At 34.9% G+C, this 25,378-nt stretch overlaps 2 protein-coding genes across 4 annotated transcripts; both read left to right on the top strand.

Annotated features, from left to right (window-relative positions):
• LOC107634784 (HVA22-like protein c) lies at positions 7-1,456 on the top strand. Its single transcript, XM_016338206.2, has 5 exons — positions 7-68; positions 157-183; positions 259-381; positions 549-807; positions 1,274-1,456. The coding sequence occupies exons 1-5, from the start codon at positions 7-9 to the stop codon at positions 1,340-1,342; spliced, it is 540 nt and encodes a 179-aa protein (XP_016193692.1). The 3' UTR covers positions 1,343-1,456.
• LOC107631886 lies at positions 4,239-11,819 on the top strand. 3 transcript variants are annotated; one of them, XM_016335466.2, is made up of 9 exons: positions 4,239-4,660; positions 4,947-5,033; positions 5,935-6,024; positions 6,269-6,349; positions 6,549-6,716; positions 6,805-8,856; positions 9,394-9,516; positions 10,251-10,540; positions 11,285-11,819. In XM_016335466.2, the coding sequence occupies exons 1-9, from the start codon at positions 4,613-4,615 to the stop codon at positions 11,373-11,375; spliced, it is 3,030 nt and encodes a 1,009-aa protein (XP_016190952.1). In that variant the 5' UTR covers positions 4,239-4,612; the 3' UTR covers positions 11,376-11,819. The 3 variants fall into 3 exon arrangements, with proteins under 3 accessions (XP_016190952.1, XP_016190951.1, XP_016190953.1); XM_016335465.2 differs by having other exon boundaries at positions 4,240-4,660; positions 9,394-9,540; XM_016335467.2 differs by lacking the exon at positions 6,269-6,349 and having other exon boundaries at positions 4,240-4,660; positions 9,394-9,540.

Below are 25,378 nucleotides of genomic sequence, written 5' to 3'. Positions count from 1 at the left end.
CCACACATGGGTGCTTCTGGAAACAACCTTCTCCAAGTTCTCTTCAGGAACTTCGATGTTCTTGCTCTGTATCTCTCTGCTTCTCTTCCTCTTAATTATTTCTTAACCAATACTCTTATTTTTATTTTAATTATTATGTTTGGCATTTTTGTGCAGCCCCTTCGTCACCCTTGTTTACCCCTTGTAAGTTTTCTCCTTTTCTTCTTTCACCAATCTATATTATTATTTATCATCTTATTTTTGCTGTTTTTGCCTTAGACATGCTTCCATTAGGGCCATAGAGACAAGGTCTCATACTCATTATCAACAATGGCTTACCTACTGGGTTCTTTACTCTTTGATGACCCTCTTTGAGATCACATTTGCCAAAGTTCTTCAAGTGTAAGCTCCCTCCTTAATTAATTAATCAACTAATTCATTATTGCCACATTCTTGCCATATAATCTTCTCATACCGTGTAAGAAACATAGAATATTAAAAGTTTGATGTGTTAGTCAATTGTTGGTCATCTAGAATTTCTTATTTATAAAACCATATGGTAATGTCAGGCTTCCCATTTGGCCGTATGCCAAGTTGATATTCAGTTGCTGGCTGGTTCTGCCTCAGTTCAACGGCGCAGCAACTGTTTATGGAAATTACATAAGGCCCTTCTACATGAACCCGCAAATCCGAGTCCCTCAAGCTTCTCAAATGTGGTGTTTCCCGCGCAAGAACAACATATTCAACCAACCAGATGATGTTCTAACCGCTGCTGAGAGATACATGAATCAGCATGGTACAGAAGCATTTGAAAGACTTATAACCAAGGTAAAATGTTATTTGTACACCAAAATCAGCCATTAAAATTAGCCACCAATGTATTTGTGTATAAATACATGTGTGGTTTAATTTATTTTCAACGAATATTTATATTCCAGTATATATTTTATACTGTGTACACCGTAGTATAACCCTTCATATTATTTTGAGAGTAATAGAAATTAGAAAGTAAGAGAATGAAACTAAGTCTAACAACTTATAACTAGCAGTTGGCAAAAGGAATATTGTGAATTAGAAACAACAAAATCTTAACCATTGTAACTCTTATGCATCCTGTATGCTTGTATACTTGTAAGTGAAATTATCACCATCACATTTTCTACAATGACTTTTGCCACTGCTATGTTTATCCAAACAAAGCTGAGAATCCATGAGTTTTCCAAATATAATTTAACCTTGGAACAACATTTTAGTCATAAATATATTAACATTATTTGCCTTGTTTGTTATGCAGAATGAGAGAGTAGCCAGAGCAAAGAGGAATCGAAACCATGTGATCTATGATGATGACTACATGTATTGATTAAACTCTGTTAATGTTTCACTCTCCTATTGTTAATATTATTTCTACGTACCAACTATTGTACTAGATTATATATAATAACCCTTGTCATGGGTCTCAAGTTTTTTCGTGCAATTACTTGGCCTAAAAAGTATTGCAAAGGGATGGAGAAAAGGTAACGAAAAATTATTTATCAATTCAAGTTTTCTATTACATAAAAGTTGACACGACTAAATAATAATTTTGAACAAAATTAATGAGATTTATCTTTTTTTTTTTAAATAAGTATTTCCAAATATATACAGTGTGCTAAAATATATTCGCCCAATAAATTCTCAAGAATTAGATACATAATAAATCGAATTAGACTAATTTAATTTGCTATGTATATCTTATACACTTAAATAGAATTAGATTGATTAGATTTACGAAGAGATTTAATCTAGATCTCAAAAATGATGCAATATTTTTGTGCATTAGTAAAGCAAATCAAATTGGTCTAATTCGATTTATTTGGATGCATGTTAAATTGAATTTGTTTGATTCAATTTATATAGATATATTTAAGATAAACATTTAATTAGTTTGACATCTGCGTAAAATTGATCTCCAATCAATTTATTAGTATAAATTACCATAAAAACATCAATAAGTTCTTTTTATTCTTTTACTTAAATGTGGTATCTAAAATGAAAAAATTGGTAAAATAAAAAAAAAAAATATTAGACGTCCAAGCATTTTTAATCAAGGTTTTAACCAAGTCTCTGTGATTCTTCTCTTTTGTATATATGCGGGCACTTCATTGTCATCTTCTTCTTCTTTTGCGCACTTCTTTTTTCAATATCGTTGTCGTCGTCACTGTCACCGTCGCCGCCACTATCGTTGTCATCGCCACCGCTATCTTGTTGTTGTTGTTGAATTTTTTCTTCTCATCCCTTTTTATTATCATTATCATTGTCTTTGCCGTCTTCATCTTCTTCTTTTGTTATAAACGTTAAGAAAACTAGAGTATAGGAATTTTGATGTGTAACACACCAATTTTAGTATACAACACAAAATTTTTGAAGGATCACGTGCTCAATATATTGACACACAACCAATAAAAATATGCACAACATATAAATTTTTATATGTAGCACACAAATTTTTAGAGGACTATATATTTAGAACATTGACTCACTCAACAAATAAAATACATTCACACCATCGTTCATCATGGTCCTCCCCGCTGCAGTTCAGCCCGACACTCCTCCACCTCCGTCGGTCAGTCAGATGTGCCTCCCCCTCTTGTGCTTAGCCCAACGCGCCTCCCCTACTCAGTACTCACTTCCTCGTTTCTTTACTTCCCTCGCAGTCCCTATGTTAATGTTCAATTGCTCATTATTCGATAGTCAATAAAAATATAATAACAAAGAAGACAGAAACCCCGCCCATTATTCACTTTGCCGCTTAACATTGACGCACTCGCATCCACACACTCTCACTTGGATCTGTCTTCTCTCATCTCACCCAAAAATGACGATCTTCTCGAACCACATGCACCTTTCGTCAGCGCTCCTCCATCGGCTCAAGAGGCACGTGACCGCCGGAATGCACTGATCTTTCACCACCATGGAAGGGAACTGCCTAGGATCATCCTCATCGGTGGCCGTCACCGGTAATTATCGAATCGTTGAAAGAGCAGCAGGAGTGTTAGTCGTTGCGTCGTTTTTACCACGGTCTTTCACAGAAGCTACTTCAATAGCCAATTTAGGATAGTCATTTTAGTAGGTATGCGGATGGTTATTTTATTGGATTGAGTTTAGTTATATATAATTAAAATATGTTGGATATTCAAATTCACTAAATATGCAGATGATTATGTTTATCTTTAAGTGGATGGTTATTTTCACTAGGGATAAGCGACGTCGGTAATGGTGTGTGTCAAGTTAAGCAGTGATGGCGAGGAAGAGTCCGATGGCGCCGTTCGTTGCCGATCTGGAGGAGAGCGACGCCGATGAGGATCCTTGTTGACGAATCAGTAACGGTCAGAAAAATTTCGGCGGCGATAATGGAGTTGGTTGGCAACCAAGCGATGACGACGACGGTAGAGTATTTGGGGGAGCAGCTTGTTTTAATAAATTAAGATATAATAGATGATTAAAATTTTTTAATTACTGAATGAAATTTTTTGATTAGGTAATTTGAATAAAGTATTTTTTTAAAAAACTTTATTAAGCTAGATTTTTAATTTATTATTCACATTGTTTAAATTTTTTGTTGTCTACCTAACATAATCCTTTTATTCGGATATATCCCTAAGAAGGGAGCAGCGTAGTACCGAGAAGCAGCGGATTCCAATCCTTGGTCCGTCCGTTGGGAGAGGGAGTAGCGAGGAGGCATGTCGTTTCAAATCCCGAAATTGGACTCATTTGTCGCCTAAACCTTCTAACTTCTAACAAAACGACAAACCCACCGATCCCCTATTCCCTTCACGCAGATTTCAGTTGCTGACGTGGCACCCCCTCCACAAAATACAGTTAGCTTCCCCCTCTCTCTCTCCTTTCTCTCTCCCAAAAAAAAGAAAGACAGAGACAAAAAGAGAGAGAGAGAAATTCTCGCGTGTTCTTACCATCTTCCCAGCTCTGCGAATTCTGACTCCAGACAGGAACGAAAAATTCAAAGGAAAGAGAGGGGGGAAGTTAAAAAATATCTACCTTGCATTGTCGTCGAACGACGCCGTTTCGGAATCGCAGCTTCAGGTTCGGCGAGCTCTCTCTCCGCCCCCGTCGTAATCCTCGAGAAATGGCTCGGTCTTCGAGGAACCCCGGGGATTCCTTGCAATGCTGCTGGCTTTGATTCCCGTTACGTCGTCGTTTTGTTCTGCATTTCGGGCATTGCACCCGTTTCGCCAGACGGGAAAGAAAAGGAAAATTTGAGGGGCGAAATTCCCAAGATTTCATTGGGATTCGAGGTTTTTCGAAAAATACGCGTTTCTAGGGTTTCTTTGAGCTGGTCTGAAGCTGACTGCGATTCTGCCGAGGCGTTTATCTCTGTTGGTCCTTCTTTTTCTTTTTTCACGACTCCGGAGGTGGTTTTGAGCTGCCAGGTTCATTTTTCAGCTATGGGGCAGGCAAATGCAGCTCTTTGTTTTGTTTGCTTGAGGGTTTGGAAGTGCTGAGTTGAATTGAATTGGAGTTTTTCATGGGGATAGGCTCGAGGTTGGTTTACGGTGTTGTTTGTTTTGATTTGAGGTGTTGTTCAAATGGGTATTGGATTCATTCCTTGGAAGCACATGTTATTGCAACTTGAATGGCTGATCCTCAGAAAGCTGGTCCTGTTGAGAGGGATATAGAGCAGGTTTGGAATCACTTGCTCTTCATATTTTGGGCTTCGGTTTTTCCGGGAGCTATAATGAATGTAGTTGCCGTTAGATTCTAGTATCACATTTTATTGAAATACATGATTTATTAGTGTGCCATTGTTATTTTGTTGCTTAAATAACTTGTAACTGATCTTCTTTGCTGACTGAGGAGATAATGAAGCTTGAAGCTGTGGTCTTCCCTCATGCTTCACGGTTTTGCAGTAGCAGAATCATCTTTTTATTTTTAATGCAGGCAGCTAACTCTTTATGTTCCTTTTTTAGGCACTTACATCGCTTAAAAAAGGATCATATCTGCTAAAGTATGGGCGAAGAGGGAAGCCGAAGTTCTGCCCATTTAGGCTTTCCAATGTAAGTTGCTCCGCTATCACTTGTCTTGAAAGTTTACTGATACCCTGTAAAAATTATGTGAAGAAATCAACTTCCTTTTTCTATTAGAATTCATTTATTGGGAAGTGTAAATAGAGCAACAATTAGTTTCTTCATTGGCCTGTTCGCTTATTGTGTCCCCAGTTCGAGTAGGGTGTGAGTCTTTGATCTGATTCTCAATCTCTTCTTGAAGAACTGTGCAGTTAGACCTGAGAATAATTGACCAATGGTTGCCTTGGAAAAGTTTTCTCTACTCTTAGCAAATTATGATAACCAAAATAAGTATGCTATGGGTTGACTAAGTTTCTTCCATAGGGATTGATATGAGACAGGCTCAAATTCCTAAATGTGTTGAGTATAGGGCTCCATAATAGTATGATGACAACAATGACATGATAAAAAGGTAAAAATTAACCAAAACTTAAAATGTGTAGTCCTGTTGTAAATAACAGTTTAGGCAGATTGCTCATTTTTTAACTCCACTAGCACAAACGTTCTAGGATGCCAAACGGCCAATGTATAGTGTTTAAAACAATGCTTCTTCTTTTTTTGTATTTTAAATATCTAACATAAGGTGTGTTTAAAACAATGCTTGGAAGGAAAAAAAGTTCAAGCTTTGTTGTTAGATTCACTATGTCTGCAATTTATGATATAAAGCTTTATACTCTTGAATATTAAATTTAAACTTCTACATTTTTGCTAAGGTTACATACGATGAGTTTACTCACTTGTTTCTAAGTTGAGTCCAATCCATTTGCTAGTCAAACTCAAATATCAATTCTAGATATCTGAAGCGTGATGTTTTTCAGATAGAATTATAAAGAACAAGAAAAATCAGTACAAATTGTTCTATTCTTTTCAATGCTTGTGGTTTTGGGTTCAGGATGAGTCTCTACTCTTGTGGTACTCTGGAAAGGAAGAGAAACAACTTAAACTCAGTACTGTTTCAAAGATCATTCCAGGACAACGAACTGTAAGTTTATAAAAAGATGCAACTATTTCCTTGAGTTATTACTTGATGCCTTCATTGCAAGTTTAATATGGCCATGATATGCCTGTGATTCAGTCCAACATTTTGTTGCTCAGGGAAATTGCAATTCCTTCTTTGTACGCATAATTGGAAAAAACAAATATTTATAACTCATACTCTGACTTATGTTATTTCTTTCATGGTTTTATTACTCAATACTCACAACCTTGATTTGTAAAACCTACAGGCTACATTTCAGCGGTATCCTCGGCCTGAAAAAGAATATCAGTCATTTTCCCTTATATACAATGATAGATCCTTGGATTTGGTGCGTGCTCTTTTTTGTGTAGTTTTTATGCTAGCAGAGCTACTAGTTCTATCTATAAGCTTTTCTCTTTATCTTGCTCTTCTCTTACTGAAGTGGTTGTGAAAAGCTAGTCTGATAGTTTATGTAGTATGTTGATTAAACTAAGGATTAAGTACATTGTAAATTTTATGATGTGAATCCACTTTTGATCTATGGGCAGATATGTAAGGACAAAGAGGAGGCTGAGATATGGTTTGTCGGTCTTAAGGCATTAGTTACTCGAGGTAATACCAACAGTCAAACGTGGAAATTCGAACCATGTGAAAGTCCATATCCTGGAAGTCCCCGTGCTGGCACACGCAAATCTGCTCCATCAAGTTCACCATTTGTCAGTGGCAGTGGCTTCAATCTTCAGTTGTTTCATAAGTTCAGATAAACTATTAGACATTTACACTTTTTCTATTTTTAAAACACAGGACCCCAGATATACCAACGGAGTTGCTTCAGACAATTCTAATCAAAATAGATGGGTAAAGGCTTTCTCGGAAATAATTTCTTATACTGGAGCTAACAAGAGTTCAATTCAAGTCGAGTCGATTCCGAATTCCACTTTATCTCCTGGGTCTGTGGATGAATCAAGTAATCGAAACTCTGCATCTGAGGCAGTTCGAGTTAGTTTATCCAGTGTTGTTAGTTCATCTAGCCATGGTTCTTGTCATGAGGATTTTGAGGCCTTAGGTGATGTTTTTATTTGGGGAGAAGGTATTGGTGATGGAATTGTTGGTGGTGGTGTGCGTAGAGTTGGAACCATATCCAATTCTGAGATGGATGCATTCCTCCCTAAGGCTTTGGAATCAAAAGTAGTTCTAGATGTTCATAGTATCAGTTGTGGCCACAAACATGCTGTTCTAGTTACCAAGCAAGGAGAAATATTTAGTTGGGGAGAGGAATCAGGAGGTAGACTTGGACATGGTGTAGAAGTGGATGTTCTTCACCCTAAGCCCATTGAAACTCTTAGCGGCATTAATATAGAATTAGTAGCATGTGGAGAATATCATAGTTGTGCTGTTACGTATTCTGGGGATCTTTATACTTGGGGCGATGGTACTCACAACTCTGGCTTGCTTGGGCATGAAAACAATGTCAGTCACTGGATTCCTAAGAAAGTAGGTGGTAGCTTGGAGGGTTTACATGTATCATATGTGTCCTGTGGCCCATGGCACACAGCTATTGTTACATCAGCTGGACAGTTGTTTACATTTGGGGATGGAACTTTTGGTGCCTTAGGCCATGGAGATCTCAATAGCACAAATATTCCTAGAGAAGTGGAAGCTTTGAAGGGGTTGAGAACAACCAGGGTTTCCTGTGGTGTTTGGCACACTGCTGCAATTGTTGAGGTGACACACAAATCTAAGGAATCTCCTACACACTCTACTATTGGAACACTTTTCACCTGGGGTGATGGAGATAAATTGCAACTTGGACATGTTGGTAGTGAACCTACACTAGTTCCTGAGCGTGTGATTGCATTGGATAATGAAAACATTTGTCGAGTGGCTTGTGGCCACAGTCTTACAATTGCATTGACAACCTCAGGACATGTATATACAATGGGTAGTACAGCTTATGGACAACTTGGCTGTCCTGCTGCTGATGGAAAAGTCCCCACACGTGTTAAAGATCAACTTGCTGACTGTTTTGTGGAAGATATTGCCTGTGGTTCTTATCATGTTGCAGTCCTAACTTCAAAAGCAGAGGTTTATACTTGGGGAAAAGGTTTGAATGGGCAATTAGGTCATGGAGACAATGATCACCGGAATAAACCCACTCTTGTTCAGTTTTTGAAAGACAAGCAAGTGAAAACTGTCGTTTGTGGTTCAAACTTCACTGCTGTTGTGTGTATTCATAAATGGGTATCAAGCACTGACCATTCTCTATGTTCTGGTTGTCGTAATCCATTTGGATTCAGAAGAAAACGTCATAATTGTTACAACTGTGGGCTTGTTTTTTGCAAAGGATGCACAAACAAGAAATCTATAAAAGCTTCCCTTGCTCCAGACTCCAACAAGCCATATCGGGTTTGTGATGATTGTTACTCTAAACTTAAGAAAGCTTCAGAAACAGTTTCCTTGGTGCAAACTCCTAGCTTGAGAAGTGTAAGTTTGCATGACAACAGTAAGGTCACTAAATTACAGGAAAAGCTATTAAGGCTTTCATCCTTTGGTTCTTTTACTCAATCAGAAAGCAGTCCATCAAAGCCTCCAGAATCACATGATACCCATGTTTTTCCATCTTTGAATGGAAAATTGCATGTGGGGATTTATGGTCCTATAAAATCATCAAATACTCCTTCTCTGGTATCTAAGAAACATCTTTCAGTTTCTGAGCCTGCTGCAAGAATCTCTTGCCAATCAACATCACCACCTTCTTCAAAGTGTAGCCCACGACAATCTTGTGAAGATAACCATGATGATCCAAAGCTCAAAAATGACATTCTAACTCAAGAAGTCATTGCTTTAAGGGCACAGGTAAGCTTTATCAAAAGTATCCAATTCATGTTAATCCTTGTATCAAACTTTCTGCATAATCCTGATGAAGTTTTGATTGTAGATATGTTCCATTTTCATGGTCTATGTTGTCTTTTAATGCTAATATGCTATTCCCAACCTGAAACAATTTGGAGGGGCTCTCGGTGCCATATGTATCTTTACATGAATAATATTGGTCTGTTTTGGAATGGTCATTGCAAATAAGGGACCCACCTTAATATCGAAAGAAACACAAGGTCAACAAAGAATGATTATAGTATGGCATAATTTCTTGTGTAATAAGTTTTGCATAGGTAGTAGCATTTGGATAAGTTGTTTGGATTTTCATATAATAATTGAATTTCACTTATAATTTCTCCTATACACAGATATACCCTCACTTATCTAATAATTGAATAAAAAAAAGTATTGTAGCTTTGAGCTTTGAATTTTGATTTTGATGTTTGCTTTTCGAAATCTAAATGTTTGAAATGATTTAAGTATATTCATCTGGATCCAATCAAATATACTGGCTAGGTTGAAGAGCTTACTCTTAAGTCGAAAAGTCTAGAGGCTGAACTCGAGCGAACATCACAGCGATTGAAGGAAGTGACAGCAGTAGCTGCAGATGAAGCTGAAAAGTGTAAATCTGCAAAAGAGGTTATAAAATCATTGACTGCTCAGGTTGTCTTCTGTTAATAGTTTTTCCCTAATTTTTATGTTCTATTGTAGCAAACATGGTGGTTGATATCTTATGATTTGTTCATGCTGGTGAGGATCTAAAACTAAACTTCTTTGGGACACCATGTTTAAGATGAGAATAAATAGAGATATTTTGGGGATAAGGTGAAGTAAGGAACGTTAGGGGAGGCTATCATAGCAAATTTTAAATTTTGTTTAAAATGGTTGGGGATTGGTTGTATCTGGTATCTGCTTATGTAAACTATGATACTTTAAGCCGTGGAGTGAAAGATTAATAATGAATCTTTGGGAGGAACAGAATATAACATGGTCCATCTACACAATTCATATCTTATTTTGAGTGAAGTCTTGGTTCTTGATAAATTCATTTACAACTGGCTGAGATTATATAACTGAATTTTATAGTGTGTAAAAACTTTCATGCACAGCACCACCCCTTATGTTAACTATTCTCTTGATTGGATAAAACGAAAATGGTTAGGGAAGCAATAAAACAGCAAAAACAAAAATTTCTAATTTTTCTCTCTTTCAAGTTAATAAGAATTTAATTATTAAATGCATGGTTATATTCCTTTTCACTTGTGATGATCAACAGAAGCAGGACTTGGTGATCACTATGAAGCTTAAAATGTATTGTGCTTTAGTCCTTGGTTAATTATTTCTGAAGCTGTGGATGTTAAATTGTGTTACAGTTGAAGGAAATGGTGCAAGGACCTCCAGAAGGACATAAAGCAAATGCTGACACGATAGCAACTTCCTATGCTGAAACCACTAATAACATTCGAGATCTATCTTTGGTTGAGAACCATACAACAAACACTATAAAGGAATCCAACAGCAATACAGCAAATAGAACATTATCTAATGGTGCCAAAGCACAAAGTGGAAAGGCAGAGCGGGTGGTGCAGGATGAACCAGGTGTGTACATAACTTTGTCTCCGCTGCCAGGTGGAGGTAATGAACTAAAGCGTGTTCGCTTCAGGTATTCATCTTTTCCATTCTCAAATCTCTTAAATGTATGAAGCTTTATTATATGCTTTCATTGCAATAACTTTGGGTCCAAAATTTCCTGTTGAATGTCATGTTTATCCATCGCTGCTGCTTGTTTACACGTCCCTCTTATTATAGAGTTTCCTCTTTAGAACTTTAAATTTTATTGTCATACCTTTCAACTCAAAAGCTCTGTGATTGATAGTGATCATAAATCCATTTGCATCTAGAACTTGTACTGTACTCAATGGGAACAGCATGATATACTGCTGAAGCAGGTTGAAGAAAACTATCAGTAAATTGTTCTGTTCAATTTTTCAGATGTGGCAATCAAGTTGTCTACACTGTCTATATCCTTGTACATGCCCAATATAGCCACAATCATGTGTTTTACTATGATATAGTTCAGTCTCTTGAGCGTTTTGATGCATTTCTGAGCTTTTTGTTTGACAATACTAACATTCCGTTTTATCTATCACCATCTGTTTTCTGGTACATCCTTCAGTCAATGTATTTGGATACAGAGTATGCTGCTTTGTAAAATGTTCCAAGATAAATCTTATGTTTCCTTTCACGGGGTCTTATATTCTAGATGAACTTAAATTAAGGAGGTAGTTTCTGATAAGTATTGAGCGTCATGTTAGAATATATGTTAAATGCTGAAGAATATTTCCATTTTATCCATCTTTGGTGGTAATCAATTTCCAGTATACTAAACTCAAAATTTGTTTCACAGTCGGAGGCATTTCACAGAAGAAGAAGCTGAGAAGTGGTGGGCTGAAAATGGAGTCAAAATACTGGAGCGGCATAACATAGTTTCTTCATAGAATGCAAGAGAAACTGTTCCCTTGAAGTACTGTGACCTCCTGGAAATAGTACATTCTTTTCCTTTCTCCCTCCTCCAAAATTAACAACGATCTTTTGTCCAAAATTGACGGCTAGTCTATGAAATTAGGGGAAGATAAATCACAAAGGAAGAACATTAACTGTGCCCAACTGAGAAACCTGAGAAGAAAAAGATAAGAGGGGAAAGTCTCTCTCTCTCTCTACATATTGATCAGTGGTGCATTTCTTCTTTTCCCATTGTTTTTCTGTCTTTTTTGGGGGGTTGTCAACAATGAAAAGTGTACTTGCAGCTTTGTTCTGTTCTTTTTTCACCTATTGTATAGCTATTTCTCTTAGGAAACTAGTAACTTCTCACTGGTCATTTGGTCAATGTGTGTGTGTTCATTCCATTCCTAGCATTGCTGAAGCCATGGCAGTCCACTCAATCCTATAAACCCTAAACGCATAAAAGCCGTGACAAAAAAAGAAACGCAAAATTCTATTAAGGACCCCAAGATGCATATTTTTTTTTTCAGGTAATGCTAAGTAATTAAATTTTTTTAGCTAATATTAGTCGACTCTTTTTTCAGTGAGACAATGCTTTCTTGTTGTTTGTTAGTCAATTCTTTTAAAATTAATTTGTTTATCTTAAATTCTAAAATTCAAATTATAAATATTTAAATCTAAATTATAAATTTAAATTTGACTAATTAAAAAATAGTTTTTTTTAAATATTTTTTAAAATTAAAAGAGGGCCTAGCCCAAAGAAAAACAAACCTGATATAAGTACGCGAAGCGAATCATAGTCCATACATCATGCATGACGCATCTTACCCAAAAGAAAAATGGTTGTAGCCCAATCATCGTGGAAATAAAACGTTAGTAACCACTAACCACTGACGTGTCTCAAGAAAAAAACCACTCACTGAAAATCAAAACTCAAACACAGCAGTAATGTGGCAAAATACCAACCAATTTATTTTTTTATGAAATTAACTTTGATATAATTATGCATGACGGGTATATAATACAATAGGATTTTTTAACGGTCATTTATATATATATTGAATTGTGATAAAATAAAACGTGTAAAAAGTTATATCACTCGTAACTTATTATAGAATATATATATTTATAATCCATCCACGGAATCACAATAACACATTAATGTGATGTTGGTTTTAGAGAGTTTTTGCAAAGCATCTGGGATGAAGATTAATGTGGAGAAGTCTAAAGCGCTTTGCTCCAAGAATGTCTCTGCAACAAGGAAAGAGGTTTTCACTGGGGTATCCTCTATCAGATTTGTCCAGGATTTGGGCAAGTATCTTGGAGTTACCCTTAGCCATTCTAGGGTGACTCGTTCAGCTTTCAATGGTGTCCTGGATAAGATTCGGAGTAGGCTAGCAAGCTGGAAAGGGAGTTTACTCAATCGGGCTGGTAGACTCTGCTTGGTTAATTCTGTTGCCACTGCTATTCCCACGTACCAGATGCAGGTCTCTATTTTTCCCAAAGGAATCATTAGTAAATTGGAGTCTATGATGAGGAATTTTCTTTGGAAAGGACAAGTTGATGGAAGAGGATTGAATCTTGTTAGTTGGAAGGTACTGGTTACTCCAAAAAAATATGGAGGTTTGGGGATTAGAGATCCTTATTGTGTAAATATTGCTCTTCTTGGGAAGCTAGTTTGGACTTTTTTCCAGCAGCCAAATAAGCTATGGGTCCAATTATTGGATGCCAAATACCGATCATCTCTATATGACTGTTTTAGTTATCCTAAGAACAAGGACTCTCCCATTTGGAGGTGTCTTTGCAAGGCTTGGAAAGTGTTGAAGGATGGATTTGCTTGGTGTATTGGAGATTTGAACCAGAATTTTTGGTTTTCTAGCTGGAGGAGAGAAGGACGGTTATCTAATGAGATGGATTATGTCCACATCTCTGATTCGAATCTCCGGATACAGGATATTTGGTCGGTTGGTAGGTGGCATTTGGATACTCTTTATTCTCCTTTATCTCAAAATCTGAAAGATAATATTCTTTCTTACAATCTAGATGAACAAGCAGGTCCGGAAGTGGGTTGGTATTTTAAGAGTAGTCTTAAACGGGACTGTCCCTCTATTTAAGCAGTTCCTTGTTTTGTTTTTTTTGTTTTTTTTTGTTTAATTTATTTCAGTCACCAAAAACATAATTATACCAAATTTTACTGATCGGATATCAATAAATACATAATTAGCCTAAAATATTAACTAATACTAATAAAAAGTGCGGGGATGCTACACATCTATGTAATCATATAATCAAGTTGGCCCAACACCAAAAAAATCCAATACCATTAAATGAAATGTGAAATACACGCGCTCAATACACACGAAATCACCCAACGCTTCTTCTCCCCCACGCTTCTTCTTCTTCTCCCTCGCTTCTTCTTCTTCTTCACGCTCGTTTACGCACGGAACGTCTTCTTCTTCTTCGCCTTCTTCTTCGTGTTCCTCCTTCTCCTCCTTTTTCGCGTTCCTTCTTCTTCACGTATTTTCTCCTTATCGTCATTCTTTTGTTGTTGTTGTTGCTGTATTTTTTTGTCTTTTCCTCCTTCTCTCTAATGAAGAAGCAGTAGAAGGTGAGGAAGAAGAGTTTTGAATAGTGCAGAATGAACCGAACACAGTACTCATGGTTAGGGGTGGCAATATGTACCCTACCCGCGGGTATCCAACCTGACCCCACCTAATCGGATAGGGTTGCCAACCCGATCCGCAGCGGGTAGGGTAGGGACGTAGGGTGCGGGTAGGGTTCTCGTGCGGGTCGGGTAGGGTGCGGGTTGAGCCTCAACCCTACCCGACCAACCCGCACTCTATATATGTTTATGTTATATACTTATATAAAAATGTTTTAAGTGGATGTTGAATCAAAAACCTCTCACTAAATGCAAAAGATCCTTAACCACTAAAAGAAAATTATTAATTGATAATTTAATATTTTTTTTACATAAAAATCAGTTCTATTTTAAATTATCATCAAGTTATATAATGATGTTGTATATTTTTTGTAACCCGCAGGTAGAGTCGGGTACCCTTAAGAGCGGGTAGGGTTAGTGTTGGGATATTCTCAACCCGCGGGTAGGGTTAGGGTTGGATCCAAACCCTACCCTACCCTACCCATTGCCACCCCTACTCATGGTGAACCGAACATATTACTCATGGTGAACTGAAAACAATACAATTATATAGTACTGAGTGAACAAAACATAACCCATTATATAAAATCAAATTCAAACAGCTTTCTACAGAATGAACCGAACACAGTACTCATGGTGAACCGAACACAGTACTCATAGTGAACCGAACATAGTAGTCATGGTGAACCGAAAACAATACAATTGTATAGTACTGAGTGAACGAAACATAATCCATTATATAAAATCAAAATTCAAAGAACTTTGCCTACAATTTACATATTATCAATTCAATTCAATTCAATTCAATACACCTCCGTCCATTTAATTCAATTCAAATTAGCAATTGCATTCCATTCGATTCAATTGAAAATTGAATAATCCAAATCGCTCTGCTGTTTACCAAAAAATTATGAACCCCTAAACACTGAACCCTAAATCCTAAACCATAAACACTAAAACTAGAATTCTGAACACTGAACACTGAACCCTGAACCCTGAACCCATAAACCCTAAATCCCTAAAACCCTAAAACCTAAACCCTAAATCCTATACCCTAAAACCTAAACCCTAAATCCTAAACCCTGAACCCGAACCCTGAACTCTGAACTCTGAACCCTGAACGCTAAACCCTAAACCCTGAACCCGAACCCTAAACACTAAATTCTGAACCCTAAATGCTAAACCCTAAACTCTGAATCCTACTGTAAACCCTAAACCCCTAAAACTCTGAACCCTGAACCCTGAACCCTAGACCCCTAAACCATAAATCTTTAACCATGAACACGGTGAACCGAAAGTTTGAAACACACTGAACCCCTGTACACTAAACTCTGAACCCATAAACCCTAAATCCTAAAACCCTAAACCCTGAAATCCTATCGTCATTCTTTTGTTGTTGTTGCTGCTGTATTTTTTTGTCTTTTCCTTCTTTTCTCTCTGGTGAAGAAGCAGTAGAAGGTGAGGAAGAAGGTTTTTGAATAGTATAGAATGAACCGAACACAGTACTCATGGTGAACCGAAATCTTAATTACGGGAAAACAATTATATAGTGCTTAGGGAAGAAAACAGAACATATTGGTCTAATTTTTGTTAGACTCCTTTCTGCGGACCGAACGAAAACATGAAAGTGATGAACCACCTCTTTAGTACTTATTGAACTGAAAAGTTACTTACATTTACTCAGAGTTACTCACAATTACTAACACTCACAATTACTCACAGTTACATATTATCAATTCAATTGAATTCAATTCAGATGTAGATCACATCAGTCCATTCAATTCACTTCAAATAAAATTAGAAATTTCATTCCATTAAATTCGATTCAGAATTCAATAATCCAAACCTCATCAAATTGATGCGTTTGAGAAGAATCATCAAAATCACACTCATTCAACTGATTTGAAGTTGATTCATTCATTGTTTCAATTCAAAAGTGCAGATCGAAGAAGAAAACGAAGAAGAAGACGAACGACAAAGATAATTGCGTTGAATCAATCCAGATCCATAATGCAGAGAAGAAAAACACGAAAGAAGAAGAAGAAGGAGGAAACGTTGAGAAACGTTGATAACGCAAAATAAGGATTTGTTATCTAGGTTATAAGAGGCGCATGTAAAATAAGCGGGGGTGTGGGGTGTGGAGTGAAAGTTACATGGATACCATCCATGTTATTTTTACATGGATGTAGAGCTTTTTCCTAAAAAGTGTTGGACCTTAGATTTTTCTTTAAAATAAAATGGTAGAACCCATTTTTTATTGTATGTTAATACTTAATATGATCGAAGTAATAAATTTGTAGTCATGCAATAATCTTTCATTTTCATGCATGACTAACCTACCTTTGCACCTTTCTTTATACTTGTAATTTCTGACTTGACGACCTTTTTATTTTTTCTTGCTTTTGGAATTCAAATTCGTGCATTATTTTCCCTCGTTTATTACTGTCGTACCAATAGCAATAGTGCAATACGGGAAATGAAATCAAATAGGTCAAGATATGTTTTCAATAGAATTTGATTAGCATACGTACCATTTTTGCTTTCACTCATAGAGCTGACTCATACATACATATTGTGACTACTGTTTCAGAAACCACTTAACATATCTATTTTTTTTTCCATTCAATAATCTCTTTGCTTTTTTGTGTATCACTATAATCAACTTCATGCTTCGGGGATTTTCCTCCACCCAAGTTGCTGCCTACTTTTGATAAAACATATACATGTTGATTGATGTATAAGTTTGGCATTAGAGTAAACTACTATTATTTTGGTTTCTAAAATAATTCAATTTTTGATAGAATTATTTATTTATTCTTTTATATATTCACTCTCAAAAAATATTTTAATTTGACAAAATATATAGAAATATACTTGAAAAGGACTTTAGAGATTAGATTTTAACGCAAGTTTTACAAATTTGTTTAGAAAAATGAAATTTTTTCATCCTCTAAATAAATTTGTTGATTTTATGATAAGTGAATTCTTTTTAATGATTTGTTTTATGTGAATGGAATAAAATTCTAAATCAATAAAAAAAATCTAGATATCCAATTTGACCTTTTTTTAATATAAATTTTAAATTATTTTTTTTAATGTTTTAACAAAAAGTTAGATGAAATATACGAATTATTTGTCACTTATAAAAAAAAGTGTATTTTGCTGAACGAAAAATATAATTTCTTTCTTTTTCAGATTATTTTGTCAAAAATTAAATTTAAAGGATAAAATAATAATTTATTCTTGTCATTATCAAATTTAAGTTTAAGGTTTGAGTTCACTTATTTAGTTTTAATATTAGATTTAGATTTTTATTTTGTTTTTATTTTTATTATTCAGTTAACTATGATTATAATTATTTTCAGTTAAAATTGTAGTCAATTTGTCTATATATAATACATTTTAATATAACTTATATTTAAGTTCAACAAGTTTTTTATTCAACAGTTGACCATTGTAGCAGTGCAGAATTTTATATATCCTTCTCAATTGAAGTTCAAGAGAGAAAAATTACATGAGAGATGTTAGGGCTTCACCTCCACAGTACTGACCAGCTGAGAGATACTTAATATGAGGCCTTGCTGGAGATTATTAGACAGCTCGAAAAAAGATATATTGTCATTGGTAATTTTAATGTCATATTATTATCAGATGAAAAGGAGGGAGGAAAGGAGAAATCATTTCAATCCATTCAGAAGTTTCAAAACTTTATGAATCATGGATGCCTGGTGGATATGGGGTATCTAGGGGAAAAATTTACATGGTGGAATCGGAGTTGTCAAGAGAGAGTAATCAGAGAAAGACTAGATAGAGCTTTTTTGTCTCTAAAACTGAGGGAAGAATATCCGTGTGCTACACTCACACACTTGGATGATATTGGTTCAGACCATCGCCCTCTGCTATTAAACTCAAATTCAGCAACCATCAAGAGTAAAAGGAGGTTCAAATTTCAAGAGAGATGGTGTGGGGAGGAGATGACAGATTCAATAGTTAAGAAAGTGTAGCAAACAAGCTTCTCTGGCTCACCAATGTTCCAATTGTTTCAGAAACTAAAGCGCTGCAGATCTGAAATAGTTAAATGGCAAGCTTCGGGGGTAGAAAATTCTAGAAAAGAAATGGAGAAGATTGCGACTAAACTATCGGCGTTGAAGGAAGATCCCAGCTCTGCTAATAAAATAGAGATTTTACAGCTGAAGGAAGAGTTGAGTAATGCATGTATTATGGAGGAAAGGTTCTGGAGGGAGAAAGCTATAATTGATTGGCTTAAATGGGGAGATCAAAACACAAATTTTTTCACTCCAAAAGTCAAGTTAGAAACAGGAGAAATAAGATATGGAGGTTAGAGGATGAGAATAGAGAGTGGTGTACTACTCCCGAAACAATTGGGGCGAGAGCGCAAAAATACTTTGAAGAGTTGTTTACAACAGGAAATCCTCAAGATCCTTCCCATGTGCTGGCTGGGTTGAGAAAGAAGGTCTCCTCTGAGACTAATCGGTACCTTACTAAACCGATTAGTGAAGAAAAAATTAAGAGGGCAGTTTTTTCTGTTAACCCGGGGGCTGCCCCGGGAGATGATGGATTCACGGAAAATTTTTTCTAATTTTATTGGAGAATCATCGGAGGGGATGTATGCAAGGCAGTTAAGAGCTTCTTTGGTGGAGGAAGAATACTAAAGAGTTTCAACCATACTCAAATTTGTCTAACTCCAAAGACTCCAAATGCAGAAAATATGTCGCAGATCCGACCCTTCAGCCTAAGCAACGTATTTTATAAAATTATTTCCAAGGTACTTGTCCATCACTTGCAGCCTCTTATGAATAAAATAATTAGTGACAATCAGAGTGCATTTATTAGAGGAAGAATTATTAGTGATAATATTCTTGTGGCTCATGAATGCATGCATTTCTTAAAGAATAAATCATTTGGGGGCACTGATCTAGCTCTAAAGATGGATATGAGCAAAGCCTATGATCGAGTGGAATGGAGTTTTGTGTGGTTCTATTGAAAAAAATTGGTTTTTGTCAGAGGTGGATAGAATGGGTAAAGAAATGTGTCACTACTATTTCTTATTCTGTTATTGTGGAAAATTCTCTTATTGGTTTCTTTAAACCAAGTAGAGGGCTCCGGCAAGGAGATCCCCTCTCACTCTACCTTTTTCTATTATGCGCAGAAGGTCTATCATTTCTGCTCCACAAAGGAGAACAGGATAACCTATCTAAGGGGTTTCGGTTGAACAGTAGATGTCCATCCATTAACCACCTTTTATTCGCTGATGACTCTTTACTATTCTGTAAAGCAACTCCACATAATTGCGCTAATTTGATTAATGTTATTCAACAGTATGGCTTCCTAAGCGGTCAGATTATCAATTTCAGTAAGTCTGTAGTATTTTTCAGTAAGAATACACCTCATGCTATTAAGGAAGAAATCGCTACTTTTCTTAGAGTCCCTAATATTGGTGCACAAGACAAATATTTGGGTCTCCCATCTATTGTTAACATATCTAAAAGTCAGACATTTGCTTATGTAAAGGATAAAGTGTCAAAGAAGCTACAAGGTTGGAAGCGTCAACTATTGTCAGTAAGTGGAAGAGAAATCTTAATCAAAGCTGTGGGGTGTGCTATACCTATCTATACTCTAAGTTATTTCAAACTGTCTGAATTACTATTAGATGATATTCACAAAATGATGATGCAATTCTGGTAGGGTCAAAAACAGAATGAAAAAAAACTCCAATGGATCAGCTGGGATACAATGAGCAGAATTAAAGAGGAAGGTGGTATGGGGTTTAAAGATATCAAAGCGTTTAATCTGGCGATGCTGGCAAAACAAGGATAGAGACTAATGACTAAACAAAATTCTCTGTTTTATAAAGTCTTCAAAAGCAAATATTTTAGACTTACATCTTTTTTAGGAGCAAAACCAGGCCTGAGACCATCTTGGGCTTGGCAGAGCTTATTGGAAGGCAGAAAAGTACTGGAACAGGGTACTAAATGGAAAGTCACGACACAGGGTATAGTAAAATTCAAAGAAGATCCATGTTTTGGTAACTTACCTCCATTTCGAGTATAGGAAGAAGACTGCAGTGATAAAAATCTGATTTGGATAAGACAACTATTCAATGAGATAGGGGGTTGGAATACACAGCTCATTCATAGTAAGTTCAGTCCCAACATAGCACAACAAATCTGCCAAATGGACATTGAAGAAGGTGAAGATTCAGTCAGGTGGATAAAACATGATTCAGGTTAGTACAATGTTAGAACGGGATATGAAGTAGCTTACAAGTTTTTTCATAAGCCTATGGAAGATCTTCATGTCAGATTTCAAAGTAGACAACTATGGAGGAGCATCTGGGAGGTTCGATGCCAACCAAAAATCAAGGCATTTCTATGGAAACTTGCTCACGAAGGACTAGCAGTGAAGACAAATCTTCACAAGAGGATACCTCAGATCCCCAATTTATGCCAGCGATGTTCTTCACTACCAGAAACACACCTCCATGCTCTGATTTTCTGTCCGGGAGTTGTGCAAGTCTGGAATCAATCACCAGTAACAAGTGTGATTCCCAGAGATCCGACTATGGAACATTGGGAGTGGTGGTGTCAGTTGATGGAAGCGATGAGAAGAAGAGACTCAAAAGAAAAAATCAATCAAGTAAGTTACCTTCTATGGCAGATCTGGTTGTCCAGGAATGCTCACATTTTTTAAAATTGCAGAGTTGAGGTTGGAAAAATTCTGTCCCAAACTCTGACATTTGCAGAAGAATTTGGGCGACTTGAAAGGCATAGCAACTGAAACTAAAGAGGAGTGAATAGCTTGTTCTTTTTGTTTTAATCCCTACCTTTAGCTTGGTATTACTGTTTTTGAAAGTTTCCCAAATTTTTATTATTATATATGCTTATCCCTGTTTATGTGGGTATTGTAATTGAATCATTTGATTGCAATAAAGGTATTATCTTTGAAAAAAAAAAAAACAGTTGACCATTGTAAATTTGCAAATCAGTGCAACAAACTATACTGATCAATTTTTAAGGAATCGCCCCAAAAAAAGAAGATAATTTGATTTGATGTCAGATAATTAGGAAATTGTGTGAAAACTTATATTATATTAAAATATATATTTTTTAAATTAATAATGTGTGTTAAGTAAGGTGTGTGGTTGTTTCACCTTCCAAGAAAGTAGAGTGACAAAAAGAAGAGACAAAAAATTCAATGTTGGAATGGAAGCTTCATTGGTGGAATGAAAACATGGCAAACACGGCACGAGGAAATTTTTTTCTTCTTCTTCTTTTTTTCAAACTTAATTTGATTTATCCTTCTTTTTTTTGTCGACAGTTTTCATGGCAGAGGCCAAGGAAACAACGTAGCTTTGGAAGGTTGACCTTTCAATAATTTCAGTCTCACACACGTTGATGACTCATTTGAAAGGGAACACATTATTTATTGAAAGTGATGGTCACCAAACCGAAGATTTTTTAAATAAATATATTCCCAACGTTAAAATTAAACAATTTTTTTGAGTAGATTAAACAAATAATTAAAGAGGGGCAGTGTTATATCTTCTAATTAAAGCTCTTTACGAAACATATATAATGACAAGGGAAATTTAAAAACAAAAAACAGATATTTTAGTAGCAATATCATAATTTATAACCACTCATAAATTGCTATATCAGTTAGATATTTTATTGAGCAAAATTTCTAATTGTGTACCGTTTTCCTTATTAAAAATAAAAGTAACAATAATTTTTTAAAGAACTCACAGATTAGGATATTCAAATTCAAACCGATCTAAATTAAACCGTTCATCCAATCCAATTCAAACTGAAAATTGATTAAAACCGCACTAATTCGGATTTGATTGGATTTTATTTTTTGCAAACCGCTGGATCGAATCAGATTTTGGATCTACTTTTCACAACCGATCCAATTCAATCCAAACCACACAATGTGTTATAATAATATTATTTCATTATTATATTTATAATTATACTTATAACATATATAATTTGTTATACATTTTTATATTTTTTAAGTATTATTATTATTTAATTAATATTTTATGTTCAAAATGTGATTTATTTATTTATTTTAATTAACCTATAATTTTATTTCTATTGTTATGTTATCATTGGTTTTTTTAAGATATTGTTAAGACTTGATATGTCATTGTTGGTTATTTAAAATTTGATGTTGAGAGTTGATATATATTTAATTTTTTAATTTACAAAACTGCAAATCCAATCCAATCCAAATCGCTCGAAATTGGATCGGATCGGATCGGATTTTTTTAAAAAAATCATCCAATCTAAACCGCACCGCAAGTAAACATAGTGTTCGGATCGGATGAGTTTTTTATTCAAAATCGATCCAAACCGCACTGCGAACACTCCTATCACAGATATATATAGTACATACTCTTTTTCATCCCAAAAGAAGTACCCTTGGTTTTCTAATTTTAGAGAAGTCTTAGCTTATTATATCTATTCAATTTGAGATAAGTCTTTATTATTATTGTTATTAGAAAATTAATACTTTCCAAAAACCAGTATTTGATTTAGACCAATCTTACATTTTTTTTTCAATTAAGTAAATAGGAATTATTATAATTAGTAAACAGAAATACACTGCCGTTGACAAAATTATTAAGATATCCTTAAACTAATTAAAACACCTTATTGTATTATTGGACTTTTTTCCAACAATATGGTCCATAAGTCATGTGCCCTGCCCAATACTGTTAATTTACATCCCAATTATTATGCATTATTACAATAATCTATCATAAACTTTGCATAATGATTACAACTACGATACTCGAATTAAAAAATGTTAGTCCTACTTTTCAGAAAACACGACAACGAGCACCCGGAAAATTCATTTACTCCAAAACACGAATATATATAATACGAAATGAATATACAGGAATTCAATATTATTCATAAGTTTTAAATGGAAATATATATCATACAATTAAATCATTTCGATTTCTATAAAAGCTAATATTCATAATCACTATATAACTAGTTAACTACTACAACGAAAACCATCATAACATTCATCTTATAACATTAGTAAATCCTAGCAACTTAGTAGATCCATCCTTGTTCTTGTTCAGATCCTGTTATTTTTAATATTTTATAAATTTAAATATTTAATTAAATGATATTACAAATAAAACATATTGACATACACTATGCATTAATCAATCCATAGGCTAACAACATCTCTTATCCATTACTAATTATTACAAGTTTCACATTACTCAAAGATAATTTCTAAAAATTATATAAATATAAAGAATCTCTCACGTTATGAGCTAACATTTAAAAGAGTTAATTGACTTAGGCCTACCCAATTTCAATTCTATCACTTATCAAAACAAGGACCGTGATCTCTTTGAAAATTCTTCTCTGATCTATATTGTTTCATTGCAGGAACTCTTCAATATACAACACTTCGGCTTATTTCAGTGAGATTCTAAAAAAAGATTTTTTTTTAAATTATCTTTTTTTTTTAAGATCTTATCGAAAAGTAAAAATAATTTTATGTTTGGATATCTCACGTAAGAAGATCTTTTTATTTATCAATTATGTTTAGATATAATAATATAAAAATATTTTTTATTTATTTATTACATGAAAAATATCTTTTATTTTAATAAAAAAAGATCTTTTAAAAAAATATGTAAATTACCGCTTTTCAAAAAAGATATTTTTTTTTATTTTTTCTAGAACTTTTACTTTTATTACTAGAAATTTGTCAAATACGTTAAAAAAAAATCACTAAAAAAATATTTTTTTATTAAAATAATAACACCCAAACAAACACTTAAAGACTAAAAAATTGCATATTCTGAGATATCTTCGATTGGGGCTCCCCTTGTGATAATATCAGTTTTAGCTTTTTAAGTAGACCTTTTATCACTCGAACACAAATTCATATTCATCAATAATAATATATCAATCTTCTTCTTCAATTCTCAATTCTCTTCAACTCTATTAATTCCGAAAATTATTGTATCAAAGGCCGGAAATGCAACGGTACATAGGTCCACGTATATCATTGTACTATATCTGAAGCATTTTGTCCACATATATACAAATTTCCGTGAGCCATGATGAACTAAGGGTCATCATCTATCAATAATTTCTCAAATAATTTAAAGGCAGAGAAGAATAATGTGAGATCCTCTCCCCCAAATATATTAACTTTAATTTACATAAATTATCACCACAAATTTAAACTTGATCTAATAATTCAATCTATCTCTCCTTTCTTTGAACTTAGAGTAAACTTCTTAAGTGATATGCCTATCAATTTTTTCACGTGAAAATTAATCCCTCAAGAAAAGATTGGTCTCTAATAATTTAAAATGCAAGACATTTTAGTATTATCCGTTAAGTAGCAGAAGTGGAACCTTGTTTCTCTTGTCATTATTATTAGAGAAATTTTGAGGTGTTATGAGAATAAGCCAAGTTTTCTTCTCTAATCAATTAAAACTAACCTCAAACTGATCAAATAAACGGGTATAATAACAAGAGTACTTATTAAATACTAATGTAAAACAATTATGTTATATGTATATCAAAATTAATTATCAAAGTGAATTATCAGTATAAAATATATGTTAAAATATAAATATACATTAAAAATAAATTAAACCATACATATATTTATACACAATATATTGGTGACTGATTTTAGTGTACAAATAATATTTTTAAATGTAAAATTACTTAAGACAATAAATATTTTAAGCTCTTAATTAATAATTTGAAATTCAAATTTAAGCTTGACTAATTAATTCAATTCATGGTATAATAATAGAAATTCACATGTTGTTTTTAAGTGAATCTTTACATGGTATATGACTCAAACGAGGCGTTTTATTGGGACCCAAAAAAGTTTACATTTCAGAACAATGAGTTTTTTATTTCTGTTCAATAGGTCAGTTACCGGACGGTTTAGGATTGCTTATCGGGTGTGAAGGTGGGTCCCAGCTTGGGCCTGGATCCTGAGAAGCGTGAGCGGCCGACTTTCTGAGTACTTTTGGAATTGAGGGGGTGCCACCTGCAAGGACACTTCGACGCTCAAGTCAGTGGGTGTGCAAGTGGCGGAGAGAAAAAGTTATGATGACGTACATGGGGGAGGGGTAGGACCATCCCCTTATATATTATGTCAGAGGTGGCCCCTCATGGACAAACCCACCTTCCGCGAAGTTTCCCCTGCTAGCTGTTGCCAGGTGAGCTGGCTTCCAGGAGGAAAGGTGTTCGGGTCCCCAGCGGGGCGCATGGTGCCCTGCTGAGCGGTCGCCCGGATCCGTCAAAGGCA

Source organism: Arachis ipaensis, chromosome B03, assembly GCF_000816755.2.
Source record: "Arachis ipaensis cultivar K30076 chromosome B03, Araip1.1, whole genome shotgun sequence".
Taxonomy (NCBI): Eukaryota; Viridiplantae; Streptophyta; class Magnoliopsida; order Fabales; family Fabaceae; genus Arachis; species Arachis ipaensis.
Note: the sequence above shows the minus strand (reverse complement) of the source record. Positions and strands in the feature narration are given on the sequence as shown.

What these genes read in the sequence shown, in the direction of transcription:
- LOC107634784 (XM_016338206.2), top strand. Translation starts at nt 7, where the DNA reads ATGGGTGCTTCTGGAAACAACCTTCTCCAAGTTCTCTTCAGGAACTTC. An exon ending in TTTGCCAAAGTTCTTCAAGT is followed by an intron (nt 382 to 548) that starts GTAAGCTCCCTC and finishes TGGTAATGTCAG; the next exon opens with GCTTCCCATTTGGCCGTATG. An exon ending in TTGAAAGACTTATAACCAAG is followed by an intron (nt 808 to 1,273) that starts GTAAAATGTTAT and finishes TTTGTTATGCAG; the next exon opens with AATGAGAGAGTAGCCAGAGC.
- LOC107631886 (XM_016335465.2), top strand. Translation starts at nt 4,613, where the DNA reads ATGGCTGATCCTCAGAAAGCTGGTCCTGTTGAGAGGGATATAGAGCAG. An exon ending in TAAAATCATTGACTGCTCAG is followed by an intron (nt 9,541 to 10,250) that starts GTTGTCTTCTGT and finishes ATTGTGTTACAG; the next exon opens with TTGAAGGAAATGGTGCAAGG. An exon ending in CTAAAGCGTGTTCGCTTCAG is followed by an intron (nt 10,541 to 11,284) that starts GTATTCATCTTT and finishes TTTGTTTCACAG; the next exon opens with TCGGAGGCATTTCACAGAAG.